Source organism: Borostomias antarcticus (genome assembly GCF_949987555.1).
Source record: "Borostomias antarcticus genome assembly, chromosome: 2".
NCBI classification, from domain to species: Eukaryota; Metazoa; Chordata; class Actinopteri; order Stomiiformes; family Stomiidae; genus Borostomias; species Borostomias antarcticus.
The window spans coordinates 6,204,631-6,231,850 of NC_140235.1; the positions used below are offsets into that span (position 1 = coordinate 6,204,631).

A 27,220-nucleotide genomic window follows, 5' to 3' on the forward strand; every position below is an offset into this window, starting at 1 on the left:
AATTTTATTTGACAATAGAAAAATTAAGTTGACATCATCGCTTAAAACATTGTCAAGTTTGTGTGTCGTCAAATCACACAAAGTCTCAGACTTATTTCCATTGTGGGCCTTAATGTGATGACAAGGTGGTGGCAGAACAAATAGTTAGACAGCATCCAACAATGAACAATCCGCTATAGCAAAAAATCAGAGATTGAATGAGAGAATCATGGGAGGGGAAGCGTGACGACGAGGGTTGACAGTATTTCGGTTGGTGGCACAAAGCCTGGAACGAAGCCGGAGAGGACCCTTATTTATTTAACTAGTTCTATGGTCATGAATAGTCACTTTGTACAGAAACTGTGAATCAAGTGTCACTGGGAAATGTGTATGTGAATGAGGCCAGTGTAGCCTATTAGGAGGTTCGGAAACTATAGGCGCCCTTGGAATCCCCCTTTCCCATGGGAGGACGTTGAACATCTGCTAAAAGATGATTTTTTTTTAAATTGTTTTATCCACACTTACAGCCAAATAATATACACAGCACAGCCTTAATGTGATTTAGGTACAGTATTCACATGATGCACTAAATACTATAAGGAAGGGAGATTATGTGAGAGAAAAGAGTAACATACTTGCAGTAATGCTACTTCATGCATCGATAATGAGTAGGCCTACTGTACACACAAGGAAGTGTACCAATGGAAGATTATGATCAGTTCCACTATTCTCCCTTTCTCTCTCTCAACCCCCCCCATCCCCCGCTGGGCAATGACAGAAGCAGGGTCTGTAGTGAGTGCACTGAATGCTCCAAGTAAAGAAAGAGGAAGCAGAGACCACCAGTGCCCTCCCATCTGGTCAGCATTGCACAGGCATCCCCCAATAAATCAACGCCCCAGACAGGAAACCAGTGCGTCCACACGACCCAATCAAAACAAGTAAACCAACGCTTCTCACGCAACCTCTATTGTGGAGGAGGGCCCAGCTCTGTAGTCCTCCTCCTTCTCCTTATTCTCCTCCTCCTTCTCCTTATTCTCCTCCTCCTCCTCCTACACACCCACATGCACTTCACTTACACACCCACTCACACCCACTCCCACAAAGTCACACTCTCAGAGCCACACCCCCTCACACAAGAGCATAGCGCATGGACATCCGACTGCACAATAGGGACCCGGGTGCCTGCTGGAGGGGGCTGAAACAGACGGTGAGATCTTCTTGACACTTGTGAGGTTTTCCACAGGGTTTGATCAAAATGAGCTCCTCTTTCCCAGCCACGATCCAGTCCAAAATGGAACTAGCCAAGGGCATGAGGGATGAGCAGAAATTGTACAGGTATAATGGGGTGCTGTACCCTGTTATCATGAGCCCGGAGGAGAACCTGAAGGCTCTGGAAGGAATGGAAGCCAGAGAAGATGATGTCATGCTTGTTGCATACCCCAAATGTGGTGAGTAACAAAACACCCATGTCCTCGTGCAGTTGATAATTAGGTAGAGAGCAACTCCTTGAAGGTAGAGAGAAACCATGACACATTTATACATAAAGTGTGTTTTTTCTACTATTATCTCACTTACTCATTATGAAAGATCATGGGCGAAACCTTTTATAGGACGTATTATCTTTTTTTCGTTTTAAATAGATTTACTATAGAGTAGTTGTTCCATAACCTGAGACATTCCACTTTATTGAGGAATCTGACACTGGAACACACCCTGGGCTCAAAGGGTATAAGTACACATTGCAGTGGTCAGAATACAAATAATCAATTTTAATATCCTGACACTTGCAGAAACATCGTCTTGTCCTAGAAAATGATCTTTTTAAATAATAGTTTAACTGTTAAGCATTTAAGACAGAGAGATCAGAGTCCTCTTTGTGTAACATGTCTCACAGTAAGGCAAACAGAAGGCCGCATATATCTGCCAGTATTATTCTAAGTGGATCAATTTACAGTGTTTGCTCCACGCTTTTTTCATTGTATACCGCAGCGCTGCTAAATTGATGTGTACTGTGTATGAGCGGGGACCGCCAAAAAGACAAAATCTGCCTAAAGTCGCTCAGCAGCTTTGGGAATGTGATGTGTATACAGGGGGCTCACTACAAAGACATTGTGATAAGCGATCGCCCTGGGGGAATGCCAGGTTAAACATGTGGCTCTCACCCGCGCTGCAGGCCGAGGGGCCCCTGGTATGTGGGGGATCTGTGGGCCTCATGTCTCACCCTCCATCTGTAGCCTATAGGGGGAAAAGAACTATTTTCATTTCATTGCGAGAAGACGCTTTTTTTGTCTCTCTCTATCTCTCGTGTACGTACACACACGCGCACGCACGCACGCACACATACTGTACAGTCCACTATCTTTCTCTCTCTCTCTCTCTCTCTCCCTCTCGCGTACGTACACACACACACGCACACACACACACACACACACACACACACACACACACACACACACACACACACACACAGTCCACTATAGTTTAGTCAGGGAATGACAAAACACATTTTGCTTATTTTGTTCTGTTTAAGCACAATTTACAACTGGCAGTACGACTGGAATTGTCCAATATAGGTAGAGTTCAGTGGTTCGCTCGAAGCCATGTCTTTTAAGGACATGCAAACTGTTACGTAACATTTACCGTATACTGTACTGTAGACAAAGATCAACCTGTGCAGATTTGAATATAGGTTTATGTGTCTCATCTTTTATCCTACTTTCATGTTAGTCTCAGTACCTCATTATGCATATCGTATCATCTTTCTAATATGGTTGGACTTCCTACATTTGCATATTCTCTATGCAAAGACATTGGACTGGAACTGTCTGAGTGTTGCTATCTCTGGGTGTTGCAAAAAAATACTGCTCTCTTCTTCAGTATTTGCACAAGCAAAGTATTTGCACAATCTCACAAACAAACAAACCTGAATAGTTTTTTACAGTACGTCATTGTTTTTCCTTGCAGGCTTTAACTGGATGGTGGCAGTGCTTCGTAAAATCATAGCATCTGCCACCGGGGAGAGAACAGAGTCCAGGATGCCCCCGTTGATGGAGTTCTTTGGGCCAGAAATGCTACAGGTGTGTATGTATGTATGTATGTGTGTATATATCAAATCTAATCAAACTTTATTTGTATAGTGCATTTCATACACAGAGGCACCACAATGCGCTTTACAGAGCAGCAATGGGTGGGGTGGTGGGGGGGGGAGTATTGGTCCCACCCCTACATATTCCAGAGGGAAGCAAAAAACCAGTGAGGCCAGAAAAGTGAGCTGTAAAAATTCTTCCCTGACCTTTCTCAACGAGAGTAAGGCTAAGAACATATACAGAGCAGTAAAGTGTGTGTGTGTGTGTGTGTGTGTGTGTGTGTGTGTGTGTGTGTGCGTGTGTGTGTGTGTGTGTGTGTGTGTGTGTGTGTGTGTGTGTGTGTGATGGGTTAACCTGGGTTAGAGTTTGTCAGCTGTCAATGTAAGAATGTAACACCTGCAAGTGTAACTGGTTGGAATGTTTCACTAACACATGAATATCACTGCAGGAATATTCCATACATCTGTGCTAGCTCACTGAACTAAAGACTAGAGGTATCAGCTCAGACGCTGAATCAGGATGTGCAGAGTCAGACAAAGTTATCCATCACCAGAGCGTACGCAGCCCAGCAGTTCACTCCTGCTCCAGAACCTGGCTAAGCAGAGAAATTCCCTCACATCTGTACATCATTACATTTACATTACATTACAGTCATTTAGCTGACACTTTTATCCAAAGAGACTTACTATAATTACATTTAATGTAGGAAAAGTCAGTGTATTACTTCTTGCCAGAACTCAAAAGTAAATCTCCTTGCTATAACAAGTGACTAAGAGCATAATCTAGTGCTGAAGGCAAAGTGAAGAATAGCAAACAAAAAATACAATAGGTGCTTAAAAGGGAGGATCCTGGTAGTACTTCTTGAAGAGTACTAAAAAAAGATGGGCAGTGACTCTGCTGTCCTTATGTCAGTGGGTACAGTAGTTCATTCCATCACTATGGGGCCAGGACAGAGAAGAGCCGCAACTGTGTTGATCGACCGCAGGGGCCTCGGAATGACGGGATAACCAGTTCCCCCGAGGTACAGTAGCATAGCATAGTGGTCAGGAAGGGGTGTAGGGTTTGTCTGTTCCTTTCATTGCCATGTAGGCTACCAGAGTTTTAAACTGGATGCGAGCCGCTACAGGGAGCCAGTGTAGAGAACGGAGAAGTAGTTGTGTGGGAGAACTTGGCGTGGTTGAACACCAGGCGAGCAGTAACTTTCGTCAGTGAGGAAAGGGCGAATACTCCTGATGTTGTAGAGCAGGAATCTGCAAGAGCGTGTAATAGATGTGATATGTGTGGAGAACAACAGTTGGTTGTCCATTGTCACTCCCAGATTCCTCGTAGTCCGAGTTGGCATCACCAATGTGTCTTCATTTGTGATGGCCAGGTCCTGGTGCGGGCAGCCCTTTTCCGGGAGGAACAGTAGCTTAGTCTTGTCCAGCCCTTAAGGTGGTGTGTCGCCATCCGCTCCGAGATGTCAGCCAAGGACTCAGCTATGCTTGCCTCCACTTGTGTGTCAGAAGAGGTAAATGACAGGACCAGTTGGGTGTCATCGGCATAGCAGTGATAGGAGAAGCCATGCAAGCGAATGACAGAACTCAGAGATGTAGTGTAGAGGGAAAAAAGGAGAGGACCCAGGACAGACCCTTGTGGAACCCCCATAGTCAGACTATGTGGTTCTGACATTGACCCTCTTCATGTAACCTGGTAGGAGCGGCCCGTCAGATAGGATACAAACAGGGAGCGTGCAGAGCCAGTGACGCCTTTCTCCTCGAGGGTGGAGTCAACCGAGGACACTTCTCTCATAGCTCTCTACTGTGTGTGTGTGTGTCCTTTCCACCATTCCTTTTTCCCATTCCGAGTACATTTTGCTATGTGCAACATAATAATAATAATAATAATAATAATAATAATAAAATGTCATTTGTATGCACCTGTCTTACAAATAAATGCAGCTCAAAGTACTTTACAACAGAGAATGTACATGCACGGAGTGCTTCACATAAAGGTAGACAAAATAAACAAAAAGCAGGAATATAAGATGGAAGATAAAACACAATAAAAGATAAGAAATCAAGCGTGTAATCAAAATTGGCAACCTTGCCCTTGAGGCCTCACCCTGAGCCCCTGAACCATTGATGTCCTTTCACTGAGGTAAAGGAATACATATACCTCAGACTGCATCTGTTGGCGTTAACCCCTATCTGCCATTCGATATGATAGCGCTCCATCACAGTGTTATCAAGATAGGCGACCTCGTCCGTGAGACCTCACATCGAGCCCCCACTTTCTTTCATTGATGTATGTTTAGGCACAACAACAACAACAACAACAACAACAAGAACAAAAACGTGCAGTAGCACGCAAGTGCAAAAGGAGCTAGTTAAAAGCTAAAGTGAAGAGATATGTTTTTAGCTGTCTTTTAAAACTATTTAGCGAGCTGGCAATACATGAAAAACTATGCTTGATCTCTCTGTAAGAGTATAGTCTATTCTACTCAGGAGGCCATCTACTTTCTAAATCCAGTTCAGAGCTTGAGGTTTTTAGTAGCTCTTTTGGTGCTTGTTCCTAGACCTAGACCTAGAATGCATATCCCTATGGCGGCAGTAACACTATACGGACACCAGAGGGAGACATATACCAGCTAAACATTGACAGAATAATAAAATAATCAATTTATGGCATTTTCATGTCAAACAACTGTACAAAATATGAAAATGCTTCCATTTTAGACCCCAAAATATTTTCGGCCTCTATGCTGGCTCTATAGATGCATCTAAACTAGAAAAGCTCACTCTACTTACATATTCAACAACTGTACATGCTGACTACATGCATCATGGGTTGGGGACGACAGGTTTACTGTGCACTTTTTTATTTAACATAGAGTATAGGGGGAAACACCCAGTACAGGCAGAATCTTCATTCCCACAAGGTCATGTGTCTCGTTATGTAACCGCTTCCAAGAATGAGGCTCACTATGGAAGTGCTGAGCATATAATTGTTCCACACCCCGACAAAGTCGAAGGGGAGGGACTTTAGATCGACCCCTGTACATGCAAGTGTCCAGTGCGTCTTGCACATGCTGTGCCAGAGCCCAACACCAGAAGGGCGCTGCCGCAACTCAATTTTCTCATTGTCAAGTACATTTTGCTTTATACATACAAAACTATGCTTGGTGTCTCAGTAAAAGTATATTCTATTATACTCTATTATACTCGCTTAGCCGTCTACTTTCTAAATCCACAGAGATGAGAGCTTGATGCGTTCCGTACTGTAGCTCTTTCAGTCTTTGTTTTGAATATTCATATTGCACAGCACACAGAGGAGGTGCATGGAGTTTGTATGGAGTTTGTGTTCTGCATTCATATACAGTACTATTATAAGCTCACATAATATGTGTCCTTAGGGTTGCCATACCCCTGCAGTAGTGATAGACCTGACTACATGTTACCTGTATTTCATTCATTAATTGTATGGAAGAAAACCTAGTCTAAGTTTACATCTTTAATGCATTATGTATTCTGTCTACAGTGCGATGATTTCTGTTCAGTTTTGTCTGTTGAAAATACGTTTGTGCCGGATTCTGTGGGCCAAGCTCAATGTTCCTGAATAGAGTGGGATATAATTCCAAATGAATGGGAGCACTTATAGTCATTATATTTCAAAACATACATTAGATCAGATGTCAACAACTGTACATGATGACGACATGCATCATGGGTGTGATACAGATTTACTGTTTACCTGTATGATATTGTGCCTGTGAGGCCCCTTTTTTTAATGTTCAATTAGGAACACATGTTCCAAGTGTGGCAGAGATGAAAACAATGTGTCCAGTAACACAGAAAGCCTGTGCTGCCGGATTTGTACGTCTGGACTTCAGCTCAAGATGGAGTTACCAGTATATTATTAATTTCTGAGAAGTGATATAGTTTGGCCTAACACTCTTTGGCTTGTTTAGCTGAACACAACTCTGGGGCTGATGCTGTATAGTGCATCATGTTTTAATCCTAAACAAGTGGTTTCTGTGTGAACAGCTGCCTCAGCAGGGAATAGTTTGTATCAATTAATGTGACCTTACCCCTATAAGCTATCCTACAGTATGTCAAAAACGTCATACTATACAACATGTGTATTTACTCAACGTTGTTTTGACTATACGAGTGTGGGAGAAACAGCATGCCCCTATGTCTCCCTCATACAGTAGGGTCAAATATAATGTGGAGGTTAGGTCGTGAAAAAAGGTCTTTGACGTATTTATTTATTCATTCCTGGGTCAACAAGAAAAAACGGACTTTTCAGGTGTTTGTTGTCTGATGTGTCTTTTCTTCACAGGTCATTGGTGAAGCGCCGTCTCCAAGGTTCCTGGGGACACACATGCACCCAGATAACATCCCTGCGTCCTTCATGACCAAGAAAACAAAGGCCAGCAATATGTCCACTAATTTAGAGTCTTTATACCCTCACTAGAGCTTATGTCGGCAATGTATATAGTTATGTCAAATGTTGAAATATGACCTTGTATGCCCTGTCACAGGAGATTTTCTTTTGCAAACAAATGTTCTCTAGCATCATATCATGTTTTACGCAAATGATTCCTTGACGCTAGATTTGTTGTGTGCTTCTTTGTTCAAATGTTGGTTACCCACTCTTGGCGGAATGCACATATTTCACCCAGTCAGACTCTAAAAGTGTAGAACTGATAGAACTTGTAAATTCAATAGTGATATTATCAGCAGTTTCCCTGCAGCACTTCCTCAATTTATGACATTTCAATTGAGGAATTTCCATTGTCGCTTCCTGTTAAAAACAGAGGTGTTAAAGTCCTGTGTAATGTAAGAGGTCTTCTGTTCTGGCATTTCCTGTGCAATATGAGAAAATAGTGCTGTGCTCTGCTACAACAGCCATGGTAGACAACATGGGCATACACATGGCACAAAGAACGCACTGAGCACTATTCATTAGACTTCTAACACAGGGGACACGGTGTGTCTCAAAATTCAGTCCCAAATTTCTCACTTGGGACATGAAGAATGATCAAAGAAGCACATCTGAAAGCATGCTACTAACCATGATTTGCCCTAAGGGGACTAACAAACTTGAATTGCAATGATCTGAATGCATGTGTGTTGGTTGCAAATAGATGCTGGTAATCTTCAGGAACCCTAAAGACACTGCAGTCTCCTTCTACCACTTCTCCAACAAGAACCCTGTTCTACCCACCACTGAGTCCTGGGACCACTTCTACTCACAGTTCATGAGTGGGGAAGGTAGACTCTACGCTCACACTACAAAGATAGAAATTATTATGAAATGCATTAAGAGAATGACAGCATAACCAAGACAAAGTTGTTGGTGACCAATGGACAGGCTTATTGATAACCAGTGATTTGATGATCAATTAAGTACTTTGACTGTAGACATGGCATTTGATGTAAAAATGTATTTAGCTCTCCAGGTACAATAGACCTCATGAAAATGCAGAGCAGTGTAAGCAAGCTAAAGCCACTGCTCCTGAAGTATTTTGGTAACATCTGAGTGGAATGAGCCTGGTCTGGATATGCTCTCCATCCCAGGGTACCCAGGGATGATGTCATCACGTCATGTCATGATGTCATCACGTCATGTCATGATGTCAATGAGATCCTGCAAACAAGCCTTAACGTTTAATCAAGCATGAATGTATCTGCTCCTAGTTCCATGGGGCTCGTATTTTGACCATGCACTGGCCTGGGAGAAGAGGATGGATGACCCTAATGTGATGATAGTGACGTTTGAGGAGCTAAAACAGGTATCACTCATTGCTAATTTAGTCAATCATAAAAGTGTACTCTTTTGTGTTGCAACTTCATGTATTTTAAATATTGATCACAGTGTTTGTTTTCAATTATTTCCAAACCCTGTAGTTGTGTTTTGATGGTAGTTGATGTCCCCAGGATCTATGTGAAGGTGTGTGGCGGGTGGCTGAGTTCTTTGGCTTCAGCCTGACTGACTCTCAGGTCCAGACTATTGCTCAGGAGAGCACCTTCACCGCCATGAAGGAGAGCGCCAATGACTCCCATGGACAGATGGGCAACGTATTCTTCAGGAAAGGTGTGTGTGCGAGTGTGTGTGTGTGTGTGTGTGTGTGTGTGTGTGTGTGTGTGTGTGTGTGTGTGTGTGTGTGTGTGTGTGTGTGTGTGTGTGTGTGTGTGTGTGTGTGTGCGTGTGTATGTGTGTAGAAGGTAAAAGAACGGTTACAAAACAGAATTTTAAGCACAAGACCCAACTCCAGTCCTGTCATAGGTCCTTATCCTCATGCTGTCCTGGAACAACTATAGGAATGACCTGAGCCATCTCTATTGGTTGAATACATCACTCATTTGTTGCAACACTCCACAGTGTACTGTATCTCATACAGATTTAGCTTCTTCTGGTTGTTTTTCTATCATTCATTGACATGGCCTCTGTGAGGGTGTGGCATGGATCCTATACTGTATCACATGCCTCTCTCCATGACCCCACACGACCTACATAACACTGTACTGCACATGCTGACTGGATTATGTACAGTGTGTCTTGGAAAATGATAAGGCTGTGTTTAGCTGACTAACATGATGGTATTCATACACCCACCCACCATAGAGGTCACATTCAGTCACTTCATGCATGCTGTTGGTGAATAGTGTAGTGTAGTGTGTGTGTGTGTGTGTGTGTGTGTGTGTGTGTGTGTGTTTCTACCTTACTTTTCAGAGGTGGTTTGGATATTCTCATGATGCGGCAGTCCTGCTCAGTCTTTGTAAGGTTGCATGGAGCAAGGATTTTATTATCGGTTGGGCTTGGGTGTGATGTGAGGTCAAAGTTGATCTTTTCTCCCAAGCTTATCGCTGTATGAGTACAGTAGTATGCGTTAGGGCCTCCCCACGACACTACTTGGATTTCACTTAAATTTGACCTTCAATTTACCAAATGATAGAGATCATGAACTCATCCCTTTTCAGATTGAAGAGTAGATTGGATTGTATTCAAGGATTTCTTTTTGTTATATGTGTAAGATAAAGGTACTGTACCAAATACCTGACAAACTTAGATTTTTTTTGTATAATGTCTCATTTTACCACTCCAGATCAATTTCTGAGGCCCCTTTCTATGGCCCCATGTTTGCTGGAGCAACATTGCAAGTATGAAAAGAAAAGCAAATATGATAACCATGCTTGCTTTCATCATGCTTTGCAAGTATGACATATTGAAAACACAATTTCAGGATTTTCCTGGAGATCTGTGGTCATCAAGCAATGTTAAGTAAACAATGCAGAAAGCTTTTAATTTATATTTTGAAATGAATTAGAAGTACTTTCCCCTTTAGTCTTAGTATTTCTGTGTTCTTTGCTCCAGTCTGACCAGTTTTGCTTCTCCAAATTCAGAAACTGTTCCTCACACTAACCATGGTACCATCTGATTCTGTTTGGTGATGTGTCCCCAAGGTGAGATAGGGGACTGGAAGAACCACTTCAGCCTAGCCCAGAGCCAGGAGATGGACGCCGCCTTCCAGAAACATCTGGCAGGAACCAAACTGGGGGCCAAACTGAAGTACGACCTGCACTGCAAATAAATGGTCAGCTGAAGAAGCACTGACAGACAGATAAAAGGAAGGACAAACCTCCGACCTGCAGCTAAGTGACCCTGATCAAGCAGTATGACATACTTTCAAGCACTGAGTGTTAGCTCCAACCAGCATGGGGGGCTAGAAGAGCATCGGGAGGGAGCAATGGGGGGGGGGGGGCTTTTTCCATTGGTTCAGTTGCCCCAGGCAAGCTTAAACAAGCACAGTTTATTTGAGAGGATCTGAGATGCTGTTTCAAGGGAAACCAAGGCAATGAGGGTAGAGCATACAACAGAGAGGAGGGAGGGCACTGACCAATGATACATACAGCACTGTACAGGGCATCCAGGAACTACTACACTGTAGCCACTCAAGGGCATTTCTTCTGTGTGAAACTGTGATATTAGTCAGACATGATGATAGACTTATAGATTTTATACATCACTTGTAATCGTTTTTGTATCAATGCCTTTGACCATGTTGAATAAAAAATGTTATCATTGATCCATATTGTTATGTTTTCTGTGTTTGATTTTACAATCATTCTCTCCTGACATCTACTGGCAACCATAGGCTACTATCGAACTGTAATCCAGATTTGTATGTCTATGATAAATCTACATAAATCAATGGCTAAGAGGTATTGGCAATACCACAGTTAGTACCCTAGTGACTGCCTCACACACAGTTCATGATTCAAAACTTCCTCTATTACACCCTAAAATAACCTTTAAAATGGTGAAGAGCAAATACATTTACAAGGGCTCATGAGATGAGTCAAGCACCAACTTTAACTTCAAGCACCAACAATCTCAGGCGGAGATGTCGTACGGCCTAACATATGTGGAAAACTTCCAACCTCCAGGTCCACCGTCTCTTTTAAAGAACTCCAAACCGAGTTTAACAATTTGGTTAAGAAGACGAGGGTTTCATATTTCGCTGACCTTATCACCTCAAGTAGGGGAAATGCCAAAGTCCTCTTTGAAACAATCAATAACATTGTTAGCTCTCCGCTCACCACAGTCCCGGCTTTTTCTAACAATGACTAGTAATGACCTGTTGTGAGGTCCGGCATCACCCCCTCCCCCCCCCCCCTCCTGTCCAGCCAACTATAGGCAGCCAATTATTACCAGTTTTTCTTGTATTTCCATGCAAGAACTAACCGACCTAGTGAGCACTATGAAAACTTCCTCCAGCCCCCTAGACATTCTACCAACATCCTTACTGAAGGATTAGCTCAGTTGGCCCTAGCCTGGTCTCCATCATAAATAGTTCTCTTGAGTCAGGTTGTGTCCCATCCTTTTCTAAGCAGGCGGTTGTGCAGCCTCTCCTTAAAAAACCCAACTTGGACCCTTTCATACCCAATAACTACAGACCCATCTCCAAGCTGCCCTTTATCTAAAAAAAAAAATAGAAAAGGTTGTTGCAAATCAACTTTCTGTGGTTTTAAATAGTCCTGATATTTTAGATCAGTTCCAGTCTGGTTTTTGCCAGAAACACTCCACGGAAACAGCTCTCCTGAGAGTCTCTAATGACATTATGATGTCCTCAGATGCAGGTGAACACTCTGTTTTGGTGACGTTAGATCTCAGTGCAGCTTTTGATACTGTAGACCATTGCATCATGTTAGACAGACTCAGAGAGTGGGTGGGAGTCTCTGGGAGTGCCCTACACTGGTTTGCCTCCTATCTTAGAGACAGTTTATCTGTGGCCGTTGGCTCTTTTAAGTCTGAATCTGCTGTCTTATCCTGTGGCGTGCCTCAGGGCTCTGTTTTGGCTCCGATTTTATTTGCTTTGTACATGCTTCCTTTTAGTCACATTATTAGCAATTTCCAGGGTGTCTCATACCATTGCTATGCAGATGACATTCAGTTGTACTTTTCTTTTAAACCTGACAAGGTTGAAAATGTAAATATACTAATTGATTGCCTGTATGCCATTAAGAACTGGATGACAAATAACTTTTAACAACTAAATACTGACAAGACCGAAGTCCTTATTGTTGCTACAGACATTATTGCTTCTAAGGTGGTTAATTACTTAGGGTCCTTAAAAGGAAATGTACGCTCCACCATTAGAAATGTCGGTGTCACTCTCGATCAAAATATGCACCTTGATACGCATATAAAATCCTTGACCCACACCTGTTTTTTCCACCTTAGAAATATATCGAAATTAAGGTCGATTCTGTCACATACAGAGTTGGAAATGACTGTCCATGCATTTGTATAATCCCGGCTGGATTATTGTAATTCCCTGTATACCTGCCTCAGCAAGTCATCTCTGGACCGTCTTCAACTGGTCCAAAATGCGGCTGCTAGGATTTTAACCAGGTCAAGAAAGTCCTGCCATTATCACACCCATCCTGGCCTCCTTGCACTGGCTTCCTGTATCACTCAGGATACATTTTAAGGTCCTTGTGCTCACTTATAGAGCCCTTCATGGGCAAGCACCTGGCTATATAAGTGACCTTCTCCACAACTATGCCAGCAGCCGGTCTCTGAGGTCCTCTGACCAGGGCCTACTGCTTGTGCCCCGAACCAGGCTGTTTTTTTCTCTTGTTTGTATTATACTGTCTTTTTTGCCTTTTGGACCTGTAAAGCATTTTGTGACTGTGCTGTGAAAAGTGCTATATAAATAAAGTCGTTCTTACCTACTTACTTACTTACTTTAATACAGAGCCCTGGGTACATGCTGTTGTTCTTGGTATGAAACTCAGGGAATTTATTTAATAGTCCCTTTCAACCTTAGATTACATAGTTCAGAGAAAGAAAGTAAGCAGAAATTCTTAATTGTTTATTCAAACACTGGTAACAGCTGTTACAGCAGACAAATGTCGGTGAATTTGTGTCATATTTGAATTAACTATTCAGAAATAGTTCAATCTATTTTAACTTGATAGGAAAATCACCTTGAAGTGAAGAGTGAACCACAAAGCCAGGAAAAAACACAAGTCACAGAGACAACCAGGTCCAGCCTGGCTTATGGCTGATGCTCATATAGATAGTAAGTAAGTAAGTAATTAAGTAAGTAAGTAAACTTTATTTATATAGTGCTCTTCACAGAGTGCTTTACAGTAATAAGTTCAAATCAAACATAAAATATGCAATCCAAAAACACACTAAAAACGAGAAACAAGAAAACAAAAAAAAAAAAAAAGAACATTGCAAGCAGCAAAAAGTACCGTATCAATTATAAATGACCAAAGGCCTGTCTGAACCAGTGTGTCTTTAGTTGTTTTTTGAACATACGTTCAGACGGTGCAGCTCTCAGGTCAGTCCTACAGATCCTACAGGAAGTGGACTGGATTTCATTGCATCAAGTGTTGCACTGTGCAAATGTGCTCTGAGAACAGTATTAGGTTATTATACCCAACACCTGTAAAGTCTTCATACAAGGCTGGCTTGACGAGGGAACAAGGGAGCAGTCATACTAACTGAACAATGCATGTTAAACAGAGCTGATATGTATCCAAAGCTTTGTCCAGACTTGAAGGTACAGGTGGTGTTGTCTATTTTGGGTTAGTATAATTCCCGTAGGGGGAAACACAAAGGGGGTTATGGGTAGCCGCTATGTGTGACCTTATGTCGTTATTAGCAACACAGTTGTGAACGACCTAGAAATGTTAATAAATGTTTAACTATACTTTGTGGGTTATCTTTGCTATGCAGATAGCTCACACCTGCCTAAGATACATAATAGGTGGCCCTGAAAAGGCCGTTGTGCAGTGCTGAGGATAAAGGCACTATATAAGTGCAGTCCATTAACCATTTAGAGTCAATTATGCAAATGAGGGCAGGGGTGATTCTGGGGTGAGCTTCATAAATGTAATTCTGGCTATAGCCCACGCCGTGCATTTTACCCACCAGACTACATCTGTTTATTGCTATGTATATGGTTCACACGTACTAGGAATTTGACTAGGCATACGCTGTTGGAGATGACATAGAACAGGGTGCAGGACAGGACAGTGCAAAGACATGACAGTGCAAAAAACAGTGCAACAAAATGCAGTGCAATGTACAAATGATGATATATTGTTAAAAATATTACAAAAATAAAGGAGGAGGCACAATTTCAGTATACGTACTATACAGTACAGAATGGGGTGTGGTGAGTGTATGTAGTGTGTGTGCAGAGTGTAGTGTGGTGGGTGAGTGGTGTTATGTACAGTGAGTGCAGCGTGTGTTCCATTAAGGTATGTGGAACAATCAGAGGAGGTCGTGTGCAAGTGGTGCAGGGGGTATTCAGAGACAGTCAAGCTGAGTTTATACAATCCTCATTAGGCTTCTAATGACATTAGTTTGGGCAAATTCAAGGTTCCCCCACCACTGAGAGCCCAGTCAGTCAGCTACCCACCCAGCAGTACACTTAGGCAGGGCATGCTCAAATTGGATCATGTCAGACTTTGCACCACTGACCTTACCTGCTGATCCCCCACAAAGTAATGATGACAGATATCCGTGCTGTATCATCATATGATAAATGTCGCCGGATGAAATGTTATGTAATTGGATTAATGGTTCTTATACTGGATACTTGTAATACATTCCAGCCTAAATTTACCAGTCCCTCAATAATCTACAGTATTGTCGGTACGCTCCGCTGCCACTGCTTCTTGATCAACAATGCCTCCTGGTGGTGAGTGTGCAACACTGCACGAAAAGACGTTGGTGCTTCCCGCCAACGCGCTGTCAGCACAGCGCCGCTACAGGCATGCCACGCCACTACGTTTTGCGATTTCTAAAATTAGAGGCTTTGATTTGATTTGCAGGTGGATCACTGACTTCCTGTTTGACAGGAAACAGCACGTGCAGCTGGGCAAAAACATCTCCAACTCCAGGTCCATCAGCACTGACTCCCTCCAGGGCTGCATCCTTCCCCCCTACTCTTCTCCCTGTACACCAACAGCTGCACCTCCAGCCACCAGTCTGTCAAGCTCCTGAGGCTCATGGACGACACCACCCTCATCGGACTCATCTCTGAGGGAGACGAGTCCGCCTACAGGTGGGAGATCGATAAGCTGCTGTCCTGGTGCGGCTAAAACAACCTGAAGCTCAATGCTCTCAAGACAGTGGAGATGATTGTAGACTTTAGGATGAAACCAGCCCCGCTCCCCCATCACATTGAATGACACCAGTGTCATAGCAGTGATAGAAGCCATGCGAGCGAATGACAGAATCCAGAGATGTAGAGGGAAAAAAGGAGAGGACCCAGGACAGACCCTTGTGGAACCCCCGTAGTCAGACTATGTGGTTTCGACATTGACCCTCTTCATGTAACCTGGTAGGAGCGGCCCGTCAGATAGGATGCAAACAGGGAGCGTGCAGAGCCAGTTATGCCCTTCTCCTTGAGGGTGGAGAGGAGGATCTGGTGGTCCACTGTTTCAAATGCTGCTGACAAGTAGAGGCAAAGGCCCTTGTACATGCAGGAATGAAACTAGCCACGGCATGGACATGCAATATACATTGTAAATGCAATGTACACAGTAAACTAGTCAGTCAATAGCCATTTGGTCAGTATGCAGCTTATTAGCCAATTAGGAGACAGGAGAGAGGGTGTTGAGAGCTGAACGACACAGCTGACATCCTTGTCAGATAGAATGTTGTGTCCTCTCTCCTGGTTTTGGAACACAGAGGAAGACAGATACAGACATAGGCAGAGAGGGAGACAAGAGACAGGTAGCTGAGATACATCAGAGTGAGAGCAGAGCCGGAGAGCACCCATTTGGCTGACCACACCCGTGTCAAACCTAGCTACTCAAACTGCACCGGTGATGGACCACCCTAATATCACTGTACATGCTGACAGCATGCATCATGTTGGACAGAGGTCTGCACTCCCAAGTGTCATTCTAGTTTATTTATGAAGCTCTGAATTTCAATACCAGAATGGATCAAGATTGTCTTTATTTCTTAAATTAGTACAATCATATTTGCATACAGTTATATACACGGGGATAACACAATTTCAATAAATTCAAATATCCAATATCACATATTGTGATTTAGCAATACAATTTACAACAAAGTTGAAGAAATAACTTAACTATACACATCATGTAAAGTTCCCTGCAGCGACACCTCTTACCTTGCAAGGTGTAAACCTTCCCCAGGACTAAGCCTGAAGACCCCGCGCCATCAGGCAGTGTACAGACCAACAAGCCCATGAAGATGAGGAACAACCAGCTAATGTCATTCAAGCCCTTTTTGAGAGAAAAGGGGACCGACAGACATACACATATTGTACACAAGTGTCCACTGAAATGCAACATACGTTCAATTAACCAGAAATCCATTTTCATGATTCAGTTTCTTTGAAGATAAATCAGTGCCATTACTATTGCATAACAATGCCTTTCAAGTGCATAGCTTAACTACATACTTCCTCCCTCATTTGTCAGAACTACTAGTCTTTTCTTATGCAGGTTGGTTACAATTGTCACAAAAACTCTTGGACAAGTGGAATGGGCAATCTTAAAAAACTACTATTGAATAGCTACCTGCCATTCTGTCTGACCATTGTAGAGCGCTCATACTTTGAGAGCACCATAGTTTTTCTGTCTAGCCTCTGCAATCTTTCCTCTATAAGTGAATTCAACAAATGCTGCCCTCTCTCTCTTTCAGTGGGGCAGGGAGGCTTTAGGCGTGTTGGTTGAGAGCTGAAGTGTTCAGGCTGGGGGCAGAAATCCAGGAACTGCTCAGCAAGAGGGCGGTGGGCTGGAAGCCTGAAAGCTGAAGAATCCAGGTATCGAGTCAGTGTTCTGGTCCAAGGCTGGAGGAGACCTGGGGGTGTCTTCAAGGTGTTTGGTGCCTTGTAGAGGAAGGTGTGTGAAGCAGGCATCTACTTGGCCACCTTCCTCAGCTCTGCCAGGACCCAGATGGCGAGTGTGAGGAGTGCCACAGAGCCAGACTGGTGGGTAGCTGCCAGGGGTGTGGGCACGTACAGCAGCAGGGTGCTGATGCCCAAGGCGACCTGATGATGAGAGCACACACAAGGACGATGACCATGACATTAGGCCATAGACAAACCCATACTAAGCCTGTAAGTGCCCAGTCCCCATATCCCCATTGAGTCATTTAGTTATGAACCAATGGTCCCTCAGGGAGAAGGGTGTAGTGTGTAGTGTACCTGTCCATAGGCCATGGCTGTGAGAAGGCTGATGGCAATCTTAGCCCTCCTGGGGAGCCTCATCCTCCTGGAGTACAGGTACAGACCTGTGATGGCCGACAGAGAGGAGATAGCCTGGAGGGAGGGAGAGGGAAGGTGGTGGCCAGGAGAGAGAGAGAAAGAGAGAGGTCATTATGGCTCTGTTCAATGATCACATGCTTTCCTCATCAAACTGGATTAGATTAAGGAGAAACTCACGTGGTTAACCCATTGGGGTGTTGCGTTGATATTCATTGTGGTGTCTGTTCGATCTTTGTTGATCGTATGAGTGAAACGCTGGCTTACCAGAATCCGGTGGTCGAACTGGACAGTGGTGGGGTTCTCAAAGAAGTTCTTGAGCGTGGGGGAGAAGGCCAGCAGGTCGTCAGGGATCCAGCGCTCGCCCATCTTAGGGAAGGAGTTGTACACCAGACCTGCATCCAACCCAGCCACAAACGCTCCTGCAGCACACCGGAGAACAAGCATCTGTAAGACTTACGGTTCTTCAAAAACCATAGATCTTTCTGTCCTCCCAACACACGTTAAGACACACACACACACACACACACACACACACACACACACACGCGCACACACGCACACACGCACACACACACACACGCGCACACACACACACACGCGCGCACACACACACACAACCTGAGAGAGCAGTGAGGAAGACCAGTCCTCCAGTCCCCTTGGCAAATCTTCTAAGCCGAGTCAGACGCTTGGTGTCAGCCAGCTGAGAGACAGAGAGAGAGAGAGGGGGAGGGGGAGGGGGAGAGAGAGAGAGAGAGAGGGAGAGGGAGAGAAATCATATATGAGACAAACATTAGGCTAAATCAAGGCATTTAAAAAAAAGGTGTGTTAATGATGAGTTAATGAGAATGTAGCACCGTATCAATAATTTGTGTACAGTATGTGTGCAAATACATGCCCCTCAGTACCTTGTGAATGGGCAGCAGCAGGGTGAGCCCGGTCCAGAGACTGGCACAGTAGAGCAGCAGAGCAGAGCCCAGGTGGGCAGACAGGCGGTACTGGCTGACCCGGGGGACGTCGTAGGACTCGGGCTTCTCCTCCAGGCCACTCTTCACCATGTACCAGCCCAGCAGACCCTGAGGAGAACGCAGAGGAGATAGAGATACTAGAGATATTAGGATAGGACAGTTTAAGGACAGATAGGAAATGTAGGCGAGAGAGAGAGGGTGGGGGAGAGAGAGGAAGACATGCAGCAAAAGGCGTGGGCCGTATTCGAACCCATGCAGCTGCGGTAAGGACTAGCCTTTACATGGTACGCTCCCCAGCCCATTGAGCTACCGGGGCTCCCCCAGATACAGCATTTTTGTCCCAACAAAGATCCAACGACTGATCTTTTTACAGATACACGCAGATACGTATGCACGTGCGCACACACACACACGCCTGTTTCTCACCACCCTCCCTCTTTCCTCTGTCTTATCTTTCACACATCACTTAAAAGGTAAAAAATGCAAGCCTCAATCTCTCCCCCTCAAGACTCCTCTCTCTTCCCACCATCTCTCTCTCTCTCACCTCTCCCCCTCTCTCACCTGGAAGAAGACGAAGCCACAGAGCCCCAGCACACGTCCCTTCATGGATCTGTTGAGGTAGCCCTTCCTCCAGAAGTAGATGGTGGGCAGGATGTAGGCCAGCCCCACCAGACGACCCCACATCCGGTGGCCCCACTCCATGTAGAAGATGAACTTGAACTCCGGCAGGGTCATGTCATGGTTCATTCTGCCGGCATACAGGGACACAGTGAGACAGAATAATATGACACCACAGACACGTCACAAAACAAGACCAAGAAGGATACCGATCAACTCGGAAAAGACTACATGCTTTATATTTCAGTCGGGTCACTGATAAATGTCATCCATCTGCCAACGTCTGTGGAAGGGTTGAAGTCAAAGAGATAGTCGATTTCATCTCATGTCTATCATATAGAGCAGTGATTCTCAAATGGTGTGCCATGATGTTTTTATGCAGTGTTTCCCATAGCCTACATTAAGGTTGGGCGATTCAGCGATAGTCTCCTCAACTGCAAATTTGAAAATGTGCGAGAAATAGATTCATACGTTGAGCAGCAGTCAACCAGGAATGTTTAGGCTGTCACTAAAGCATTTTCGTGAAAGTAAGAGCTCAATCTGTCTATGGGAAAAAAAATATTTTCCTATGGATTTCTCAAGAAGATTGATCTAGGAAACAGGGTGGGAATTACACGACGACCATAGCCGTCGATGCCCCTCCCTCTGGCCGTGATGCCCAGAAAATAATTCTACCCCCGCGGCCACCATGGCTTTTGTGCCCCTGCTACCAATCTAAATCTCAAGGTTCCTTTAAAAGCATCAGTAGTCTCCTGTCATTTTCTTGATATTCCATAATGAATTCAATTGAGGCTACATTGATATCAATAAAACGTCACAGCGGTAGTATACAATGTAGCCAGCTAGTGGCTTTGATGCGATGTGAAACTGGCATGCGCAACCAGCTGCAAGGACTGCTGCTGCGTTGTGGTTCATTGAGAGCGCAAGCAAGAAAACAAGGTCTGAATTGACTATATCGATAGCTAATAAATTATGACAGTTCAAAATGCCTTAGCTATCTAGCCATTGCCCAACACATTTTTTTTCTACAAAATAATGTCCAGTGTAGAGAAAGTCTCTCGATTTCAAGAATCTGAGGCGACTTAAGGGTCTCCGACTGATGATTTGACTTGTCAACTTTCAGGGGGCAGCCTTATGTGTTATAATGAAATCTTCTCCATTATCTTTTTAAATATATTATCTGTCTTGCTTTGTCTTCTTGTTCTTTTTTTGTAACATATACTATTAATTGTTTTTATTTCTCTTATTCTGTAAAGCACTGCTACATGTGCGACATCTGCTTGAATGAACATGTGCTATATAAATAAACTTGACTGACTATATAACTAAAAATGTATTACTATTATATTATCCTATTATATCTCTAATGGGTTATGATGGCAAGTCTGTGTTCAGATGAAAGGATGAACCTAACAGAGAAAGGAGACACAGACAGAGGGACTCACATCTTGAACTCAGGGAACTGCTGGTACTTGGTGAATTCAGCCTCCCACTCCGCCTGGGTTTGAGGGGGCTTCATCTCCCTCACCAGGTGCCAGTCAACCATGGACAGACCTGACTCTGTCAACCTGACACAGCAGAACACAAAGCGTTGTACCATTTGAGCTCAGGATTGATTAGTTAGCCTATATAACTAGGGTCATGCAATGTACTTGATAGTGATTACAGTGTGTGTTTTATTACCTTGTGACGCCACCCAAGACAACTGCCCCAACCACCAAGCCACTACAGCCGAGCAACCACCGCCCGAGGATCCTATTCGTGGCTGCATTTGGAACTGTGGCTGCCAACGTAACTGGGGCTGGGGCGGCCCCTGCCTCTGCTGCAATGCTGCTCTGTCCTCTTCTCACCAACCATTGCCGCACTGGAGGGCCCCTCTGTTGTTATGGAGCAGAGAGGATTGACGGTTACTATACACAGGATGTTGCCTGTGTAGTTTGTTTGAATTGGAACAACCCTCGTGTGATGAGTAGCCCTGCCTGTGACGGGAAAGCCCAAAGATCAACCCATGATTTCAGAAATTCTCTTGGGTCTCTATAACAAGTCCCACTCAACTGCAGCAACAAGCTAGCTAGAGTGTGACACGAGTTGTTGACTGTTAGACCACGCACCTAGCGGTAAGGAAACAAAGCAAAACAGTGAATAGTTAGCTAGCTAGTAGAAGGCAATATATCAGCGAACAATGACAGAAAAGTGCTGTCAGTACTACTAACGTAACATTCGAGTTACATGGCTTTTAAATCCATTGACCTTACTACTGGGTAGCTAGCTTACTATAGTAACGCTACTTTAGTTGGCAGCTAGCAGAGGGAGCACTATAATATTTGCAAACAGCTTTTAAAATGTCCTTCATAAGCATCAAAATATAAAGTTGCATAGGAAACAGAACAGCGTTCTCTTGCACTGTCTGTACAAGATATGCTAGATATGTTAAGGTAGGCTAACGACTTTATAGCTGCATATGGCTGGCTAGCTAGTAACGTTAGCAAGACACCATCTTACAGTTCTCGAGTAACGTACACCTACATTGCTCTGTTGGAATCCTCTCCCAGTACTCCGGCAGCCACACAGTGCCGCAGTCCGTAACGAAGAGAGCAGCATCGTTTTATGTGTATTGACAAGTTGCGCGTCACTGCAATTTTTACACAGCTACATGTGTTACATAAAATACATCATGTACCGATTCAACTCTGACCTGTGACGTCAGTTTGAAAAAAAAGTAAATTATAATATAGATGACTTATGTATTTCCTCATATTTAATTCAAACAATATCATATTAACTGCTTAATTAATTTAAATGAAACTAAACTAAACAATAAACAATAACATAATTAATTTGGCTGTAGATTTCGGTGCACGTGATTAACGGAAAGACTAATCGATCGTCGACCAGGCATAGTTAACAGAACACTATGATCCGCGGCAGATTGGATGTTAAACAGAGGAATTGACAGTTTGACAGGTAGCTAGCTAGCCAGCTAACTAGTTTTCCAATATATTTAGACACATTGTTGCTTTCATTACATTACGTTATATGTTAAGTTTGCTAGCTAGCCACTTATGACATTCAAGTCAATCTTATTTTGTGAAACTGTATGACGTGTGTTATAGAGAAACCTCGGTTCCATGCCAGTAGCCTAGTAGGCAGTTTGTCAGAGGTGCGCCTAGCTAACGTTATCTATAAAACCCTTCAACACAATCTGACTGCAGCGAGTATAGACTATAGTCTAGTAGTCTAGTGTATTCAAAAGCTCTCATCTCACTCCATTTGTGTGTGTGTGTGTGTGTGTGTGTGTGTGTGTGTGTGTGTGCGTGTGCGTGTGCGTGTGCGTGTGCGTGTGTGTGTGTGTGTGTGTGTGTAGATGGCAGAAAGCTTCTTGATGGAGGTGTGTGTGGACTCTGTTGAATCAGCCATCAATGCACAGAGGGGAGGTAGGTAATAGCCTAGGCTAGCTAGTGTTAACTCTGATTTACAGTTCATGGTCAATGTTCGACTCTGTCTTTCCCATTTCCTGCTCCTCAATTCAAAATAATGGCTTTGTTTCCATGAGAAACTTGTAGATACACACAGATCCTTTCTATCCACGATTTAACCATGACATGTCTGTCTGAGCTGTCAACATTAACATGAAAATCAATCACTATTTCATAATGAGGTATCCTGCTTGAAGTCACCATTCTTCTGGAAGGTTATAACCTGTAGGTTCTATTCTCTAGTTATTAGGAAGAGCTCTTGTTGGTTCTAAGTTTACCTAATACTCTGCTCTGCCACAGGTGCGAGCCGACTTGAACTGTGTTCCAGTCTCCTGGAGGGGGGGATCACACCTAGTATAGGTGAGCCTTACACTCTTGCCTACCATCTCACACACACTATTCATTGGAGTAGCAGTGAGTGTTAAAACACACACACACTCTCTCACACTCTCTCACAACCCCCCTCCCCCCACAGGGATTATCAATCAAATTATTAAAGTTCATACTCTATCTATCTATCTATCTATCTATCTATCTATCTATCTATCTATCTATCTATCTATCTATCTATCTATCTATCTATCTATCTATCTATCTCTCTCTCTCTTCCTCTCTCTCTCTCTCTCCATCCATCCATCCATCTAGTCTGTCTGTCTGTCTGTCTGTCGATCTATCTGTCTGTCCTTCCTTCCTTCCTTCCTTCCTTCCTTCCTTCCTTCCTTCCTTCCTTCCTTCCTTCCTTCCTTCCTTCCTTCCTTCCTTCCTTCCATCCATCCATCCATCCATCCATCCATCCATCCATCCATCCATCCATCCATCCATCCATCCATCCATCCATCCATGTATGCTGGGCTCCTAGCTTAAGTCTGGCCCTATTTACATGTTGTTTCAAGTTATGTTTAAGTTACAGTTTGAAAAGGAGCCTTCTTTGAATTTATTTTTATTTATTTATTTTTCTAATGTCACGTTGACCATTAAGTTTAGGGGCAGTTTAGCTGGCTTTTTGCCAACTATGAGTCTTTGAGTGTCCTTGCCTCTTGCCCCTTTTCCTGGTGTCACCTTTCCCCGGGTGCCACACAATTAATAATCTCCCCCTTTATGCTCCTCCCCCATTTGATTCCTTGGTCTGCCCCAGGCCTGCTGCAGGTGGTGAAACAGCATGTGAGAGTCCCGGTGTATACCATGATCCGGCCCCGCGGGGGGGATTTCCTGTACTCGGACCGCGAGGTGGAGGTGATGAGGAGAGACATAGAGCTGGTGAAGAGCCACGGGGCGGACGGACTGGTGCTGGGGGCGCTGACGGAGGACGGATGCGTGGATGCAACGCTCTGCATGGAGCTGATGGGTAAGGGTGTATGTGTGCTTTGCTTGTTGTGGAGTCGATCACAACTCTCAAATATGCACTGTGAAGTCACAACAACAGCTACAGAGCCACCTCCATCTCCAGCACTCTGGCCTCCAGGACAGACTCTGAGGAGGAGCCTTTAGAAGTCACAGCCCCAGTGTTGCAGACCAGCCTCTGCTGTTGTTTTAATGTGAACTCATCCTCTGTGAATCCAATTTTATTCTCTAATTTATTCTCTAATTTCTGCTCTTTTCCAACAGCTGCTTCTCGATCGCTGCCAGTCACTTTCCACCGAGGTATAAAAATAAACCGCCATTGGTGTGTGAATGTGTGTGTGAATGGGTGAATGAGAGGCCATTGTAAAGCGCTTTGAGTGCCGCTAAGGTGGTAAAGCGCTATATAAGTGCAGTCCATTTACCATTTACCATTACAGATGGCGAGGAAGTGGGTGGCTTTCATCCATTCCTGAGATTCTCCTCTCCCCTCCATCTTTCAGAACAGCTGAGAAGAGAGTAATAGAGCCTGCCCAGGAACGACTTGTCTCTCCAGTACATCAGAAGTGTAATCAGACAGTTTGAGATACACTGTAAAGCACATTCAAAGAAGATTGTGCTATACAGAACCATTTTTACCCAAAGAAGAATCCTCTAAAAAGGTTCCAGACTGAACCTTTTTCAAGTCTGTAAGGTTCCAGACTGAATAATTTTCAGTTCCTTAAGAACCATATCGGGACCTTACAGACCTGAATATGGTTCTATATGGAACCTTTCAGAGGGTACTGTTACAAATGGTTCAAAATGGCACCCTTTTTTTTGAGTGAAACTAAAGTAGGGAGACAGCAGAGCCATAGTGAGCAGAGCAGAGAAGCTTCCTCTTCGTTCAACCCTTCTATTCTTACAAATGTCTCTATACAGTAAATCACCTTTTTATTTGGAGTATAGAGAGGAAGTCTTTGGAGATGACCCCTGTTTGACCCCTACCCCTGAGTAATGCCATTATCTCATGTTGCTGTCATTGCAGCGTTTGACATGGTTCACGACCCTGTGGTTGCCCTGGAGATGCTGGTGTCTCTGGGGTTCGAACGTGTGCTTACAAGTGGCTGTGACAGCTCTGCTCTGGAAGGACTGCCACTCATTAAACGCTTGGTGGAGCAGGTGTGTGTGTTAATTGGAGCAGGTGTGTGTGTTAATGTGTGTGTGTGCGCACCCTATGACTTGTTCAGGTTTTATTTTACAATAGTCCTTTCCTGTCATCCCACAGGCTAAAGACAGAATTATCATAATGCCAGGTTAGTGGCATGTTCTCTAATCAACTACTATTGATGTAAAAATTAAATGCCTGTATTATGATTGACGCTGAGCTATAATAGCGGTAATTGCATGCACAAGGTGTGTGTGTGTGTACGTGTGTCTGTGCACGCGCACCTGTGCGTGTTCGACAACAGGAGGGGGTATCACCGAGCGGAACCTCCAGAGGATTCTAGAAGGTTCCGGAGCTCAGGAGTTCCATTGTTCTGCCCGCTCTGGTAAAGACTCAGCCATGAAGTTCCGGTATGTTCCTAAATTCAGTTACTACCCATGTCTCATTCTGTGGTCTGCTTTTAGACAAAGTTTTCCGTCAACAGTGTACCTGCTGACCATTGTACATGTGTGGGGAAATGTATATGAGCTATACAACAGTTGTGTTGTAAATCTCTTGTCGGTAATCCAATATAAATTCTTGATTGGTTGCTTAAAAAAAAACTGGGCACGCACACTTGTGTGTTCTACCTCCTCTCTCTCCTCCAGGAACACCTGTGTGAATATGGGAGCCTCTCTTGCAGCGCCTGAGTACAGTCTGAAGGTGGCAGACGTGAGCAAAGTCCGCAATCTCAACGCAATTGCCAAGAACACGCTGTAGGGACTAGAGTAGCCAATCATGACAAGCCAGTCTCTGACTAGCCAATAGCCATAGGGACAAGAGGCTTTCATCAAGCCAAATGAGCTGATTTGAGAGCTTTGTTTGTTTGTTTGTCTGTCTGTCTGTCTGTCTGTCTGTCTGTCTGTCTGTCTGTCTGTCTGTCTCCGTCTCTTGTCTGTCTAGTGATAAGCTAGTGGCTGTGTTTTAGACAGTCAAAAACATGCTGGCCACTCTAACCAACTGGTTGACCTGACTAATCTACAAATCAGGTATTTAAGATGATGGGTGATTTGCAGATCAGGCAGAGCTGTTTAACCTTTGTGAAAACAACAGGGACGTAAGGTCCTGTCATGTGGTCCCCTGGGATAACATGTCTCCAGAGCAGGAAGTTCATTACAAGGAATTACCAGGAAAGCAAAAATAAGGAAGCATGCACAATGTGGCTTGTGACACTTAGGGATTCTGGCTCCATTTTGGTTCCCAGTGTAGCAGTAGTCACAGATAGTGCGAGTTGATGACGTTTCTGACACGTCCTTAGTTATACGTTCCTCTGTGTGACCTCATGAACCCTTCAGCGTGCTATTTTTTTTGTAATCCTTCATGTCACAGAAGTCATATCTAAAGGTTCTTACAGCTTCATACACTGTATTGTATGAGACCACATACCACCAAGCTGCACAGCCTGCTGGAATTACCTCTGCACTTTGGAGAAATTCAAGCCTTTCACATTTCAGTTAATGTGAAGAAATGACATTTAATCGATTTGAATGTTCTGGGAGACAGTAGAACCCTAGCGAACGCAGTGTTCTATTTTTCAGGATTCTAACCATGGCATAAAATAACTGACTTTGTGATGTTTATAGATTTCAATTGAATTTAAATAAATCTTTCAATTTGTTCATGTGGAGTGTCATCCTGTCTGAACAGTAGATGTACAGATGCAATAGATGCACATAATATATTAATAATACATGCAATCATAATATTTATAAAGCACTTTTCATACAAAAGAAGCACAAAGTGCTCATTACAACACAATAATATAAGAAATACTGTAAAATGTGTACAAATAGATAACAAAACCTATAGAG

The 27,220-nt window shown here is 43.8% G+C and overlaps 3 protein-coding genes across 3 annotated transcripts; 2 read left to right on the forward strand and 1 right to left on the reverse strand.

The window, feature by feature from the left end:
* Positions 1–1,234: 1,234 nt before the first annotated feature.
* sult6b1 (sulfotransferase family, cytosolic, 6b, member 1) lies at positions 1,235–10,644 on the forward strand (the record flags this gene model as incomplete). The annotated part of the gene is made up of 7 exons (XM_084461273.1): positions 1,235–1,427; positions 2,944–3,056; positions 7,389–7,478; positions 8,197–8,323; positions 8,750–8,844; positions 8,990–9,146; positions 10,517–10,644. 7 exons carry the CDS (start codon positions 1,235–1,237, stop codon positions 10,642–10,644), a joined length of 903 nt encoding a protein of 300 aa, XP_084317399.1.
* Positions 10,645–16,595: 5,951 nt separating this feature from the next.
* On the reverse strand, positions 16,596–22,077 carry cox15 (cytochrome c oxidase assembly homolog 15 (yeast)). Its single transcript, XM_084450359.1, has 9 exons — positions 21,936–22,077; positions 21,093–21,286; positions 20,855–20,977; positions 19,353–19,539; positions 18,732–18,899; positions 18,445–18,526; positions 18,091–18,245; positions 17,767–17,880; positions 16,596–17,610 (listed from the first exon to the last, which is right to left on the reverse strand). The coding sequence occupies exons 1-9, from the start codon at positions 22,008–22,010 to the stop codon at positions 17,479–17,481; spliced, it is 1,230 nt and encodes a 409-aa protein (XP_084306485.1). The 5' UTR covers positions 22,011–22,077; the 3' UTR covers positions 16,596–17,478.
* Positions 22,078–22,290: 213 nt separating this feature from the next.
* cutc (cutC copper transporter homolog (E. coli)) lies at positions 22,291–26,680 on the forward strand. Its single transcript, XM_084450421.1, has 9 exons — positions 22,291–22,373; positions 22,774–22,843; positions 23,186–23,245; positions 24,021–24,230; positions 24,491–24,526; positions 25,251–25,384; positions 25,491–25,518; positions 25,675–25,780; positions 26,018–26,680. Exons 2-9 carry the CDS (start codon positions 22,774–22,776, stop codon positions 26,127–26,129), a joined length of 756 nt encoding a protein of 251 aa, XP_084306547.1. The 5' UTR covers positions 22,291–22,373; the 3' UTR covers positions 26,130–26,680.
* Positions 26,681–27,220: the final 540 nt, after the last annotated feature.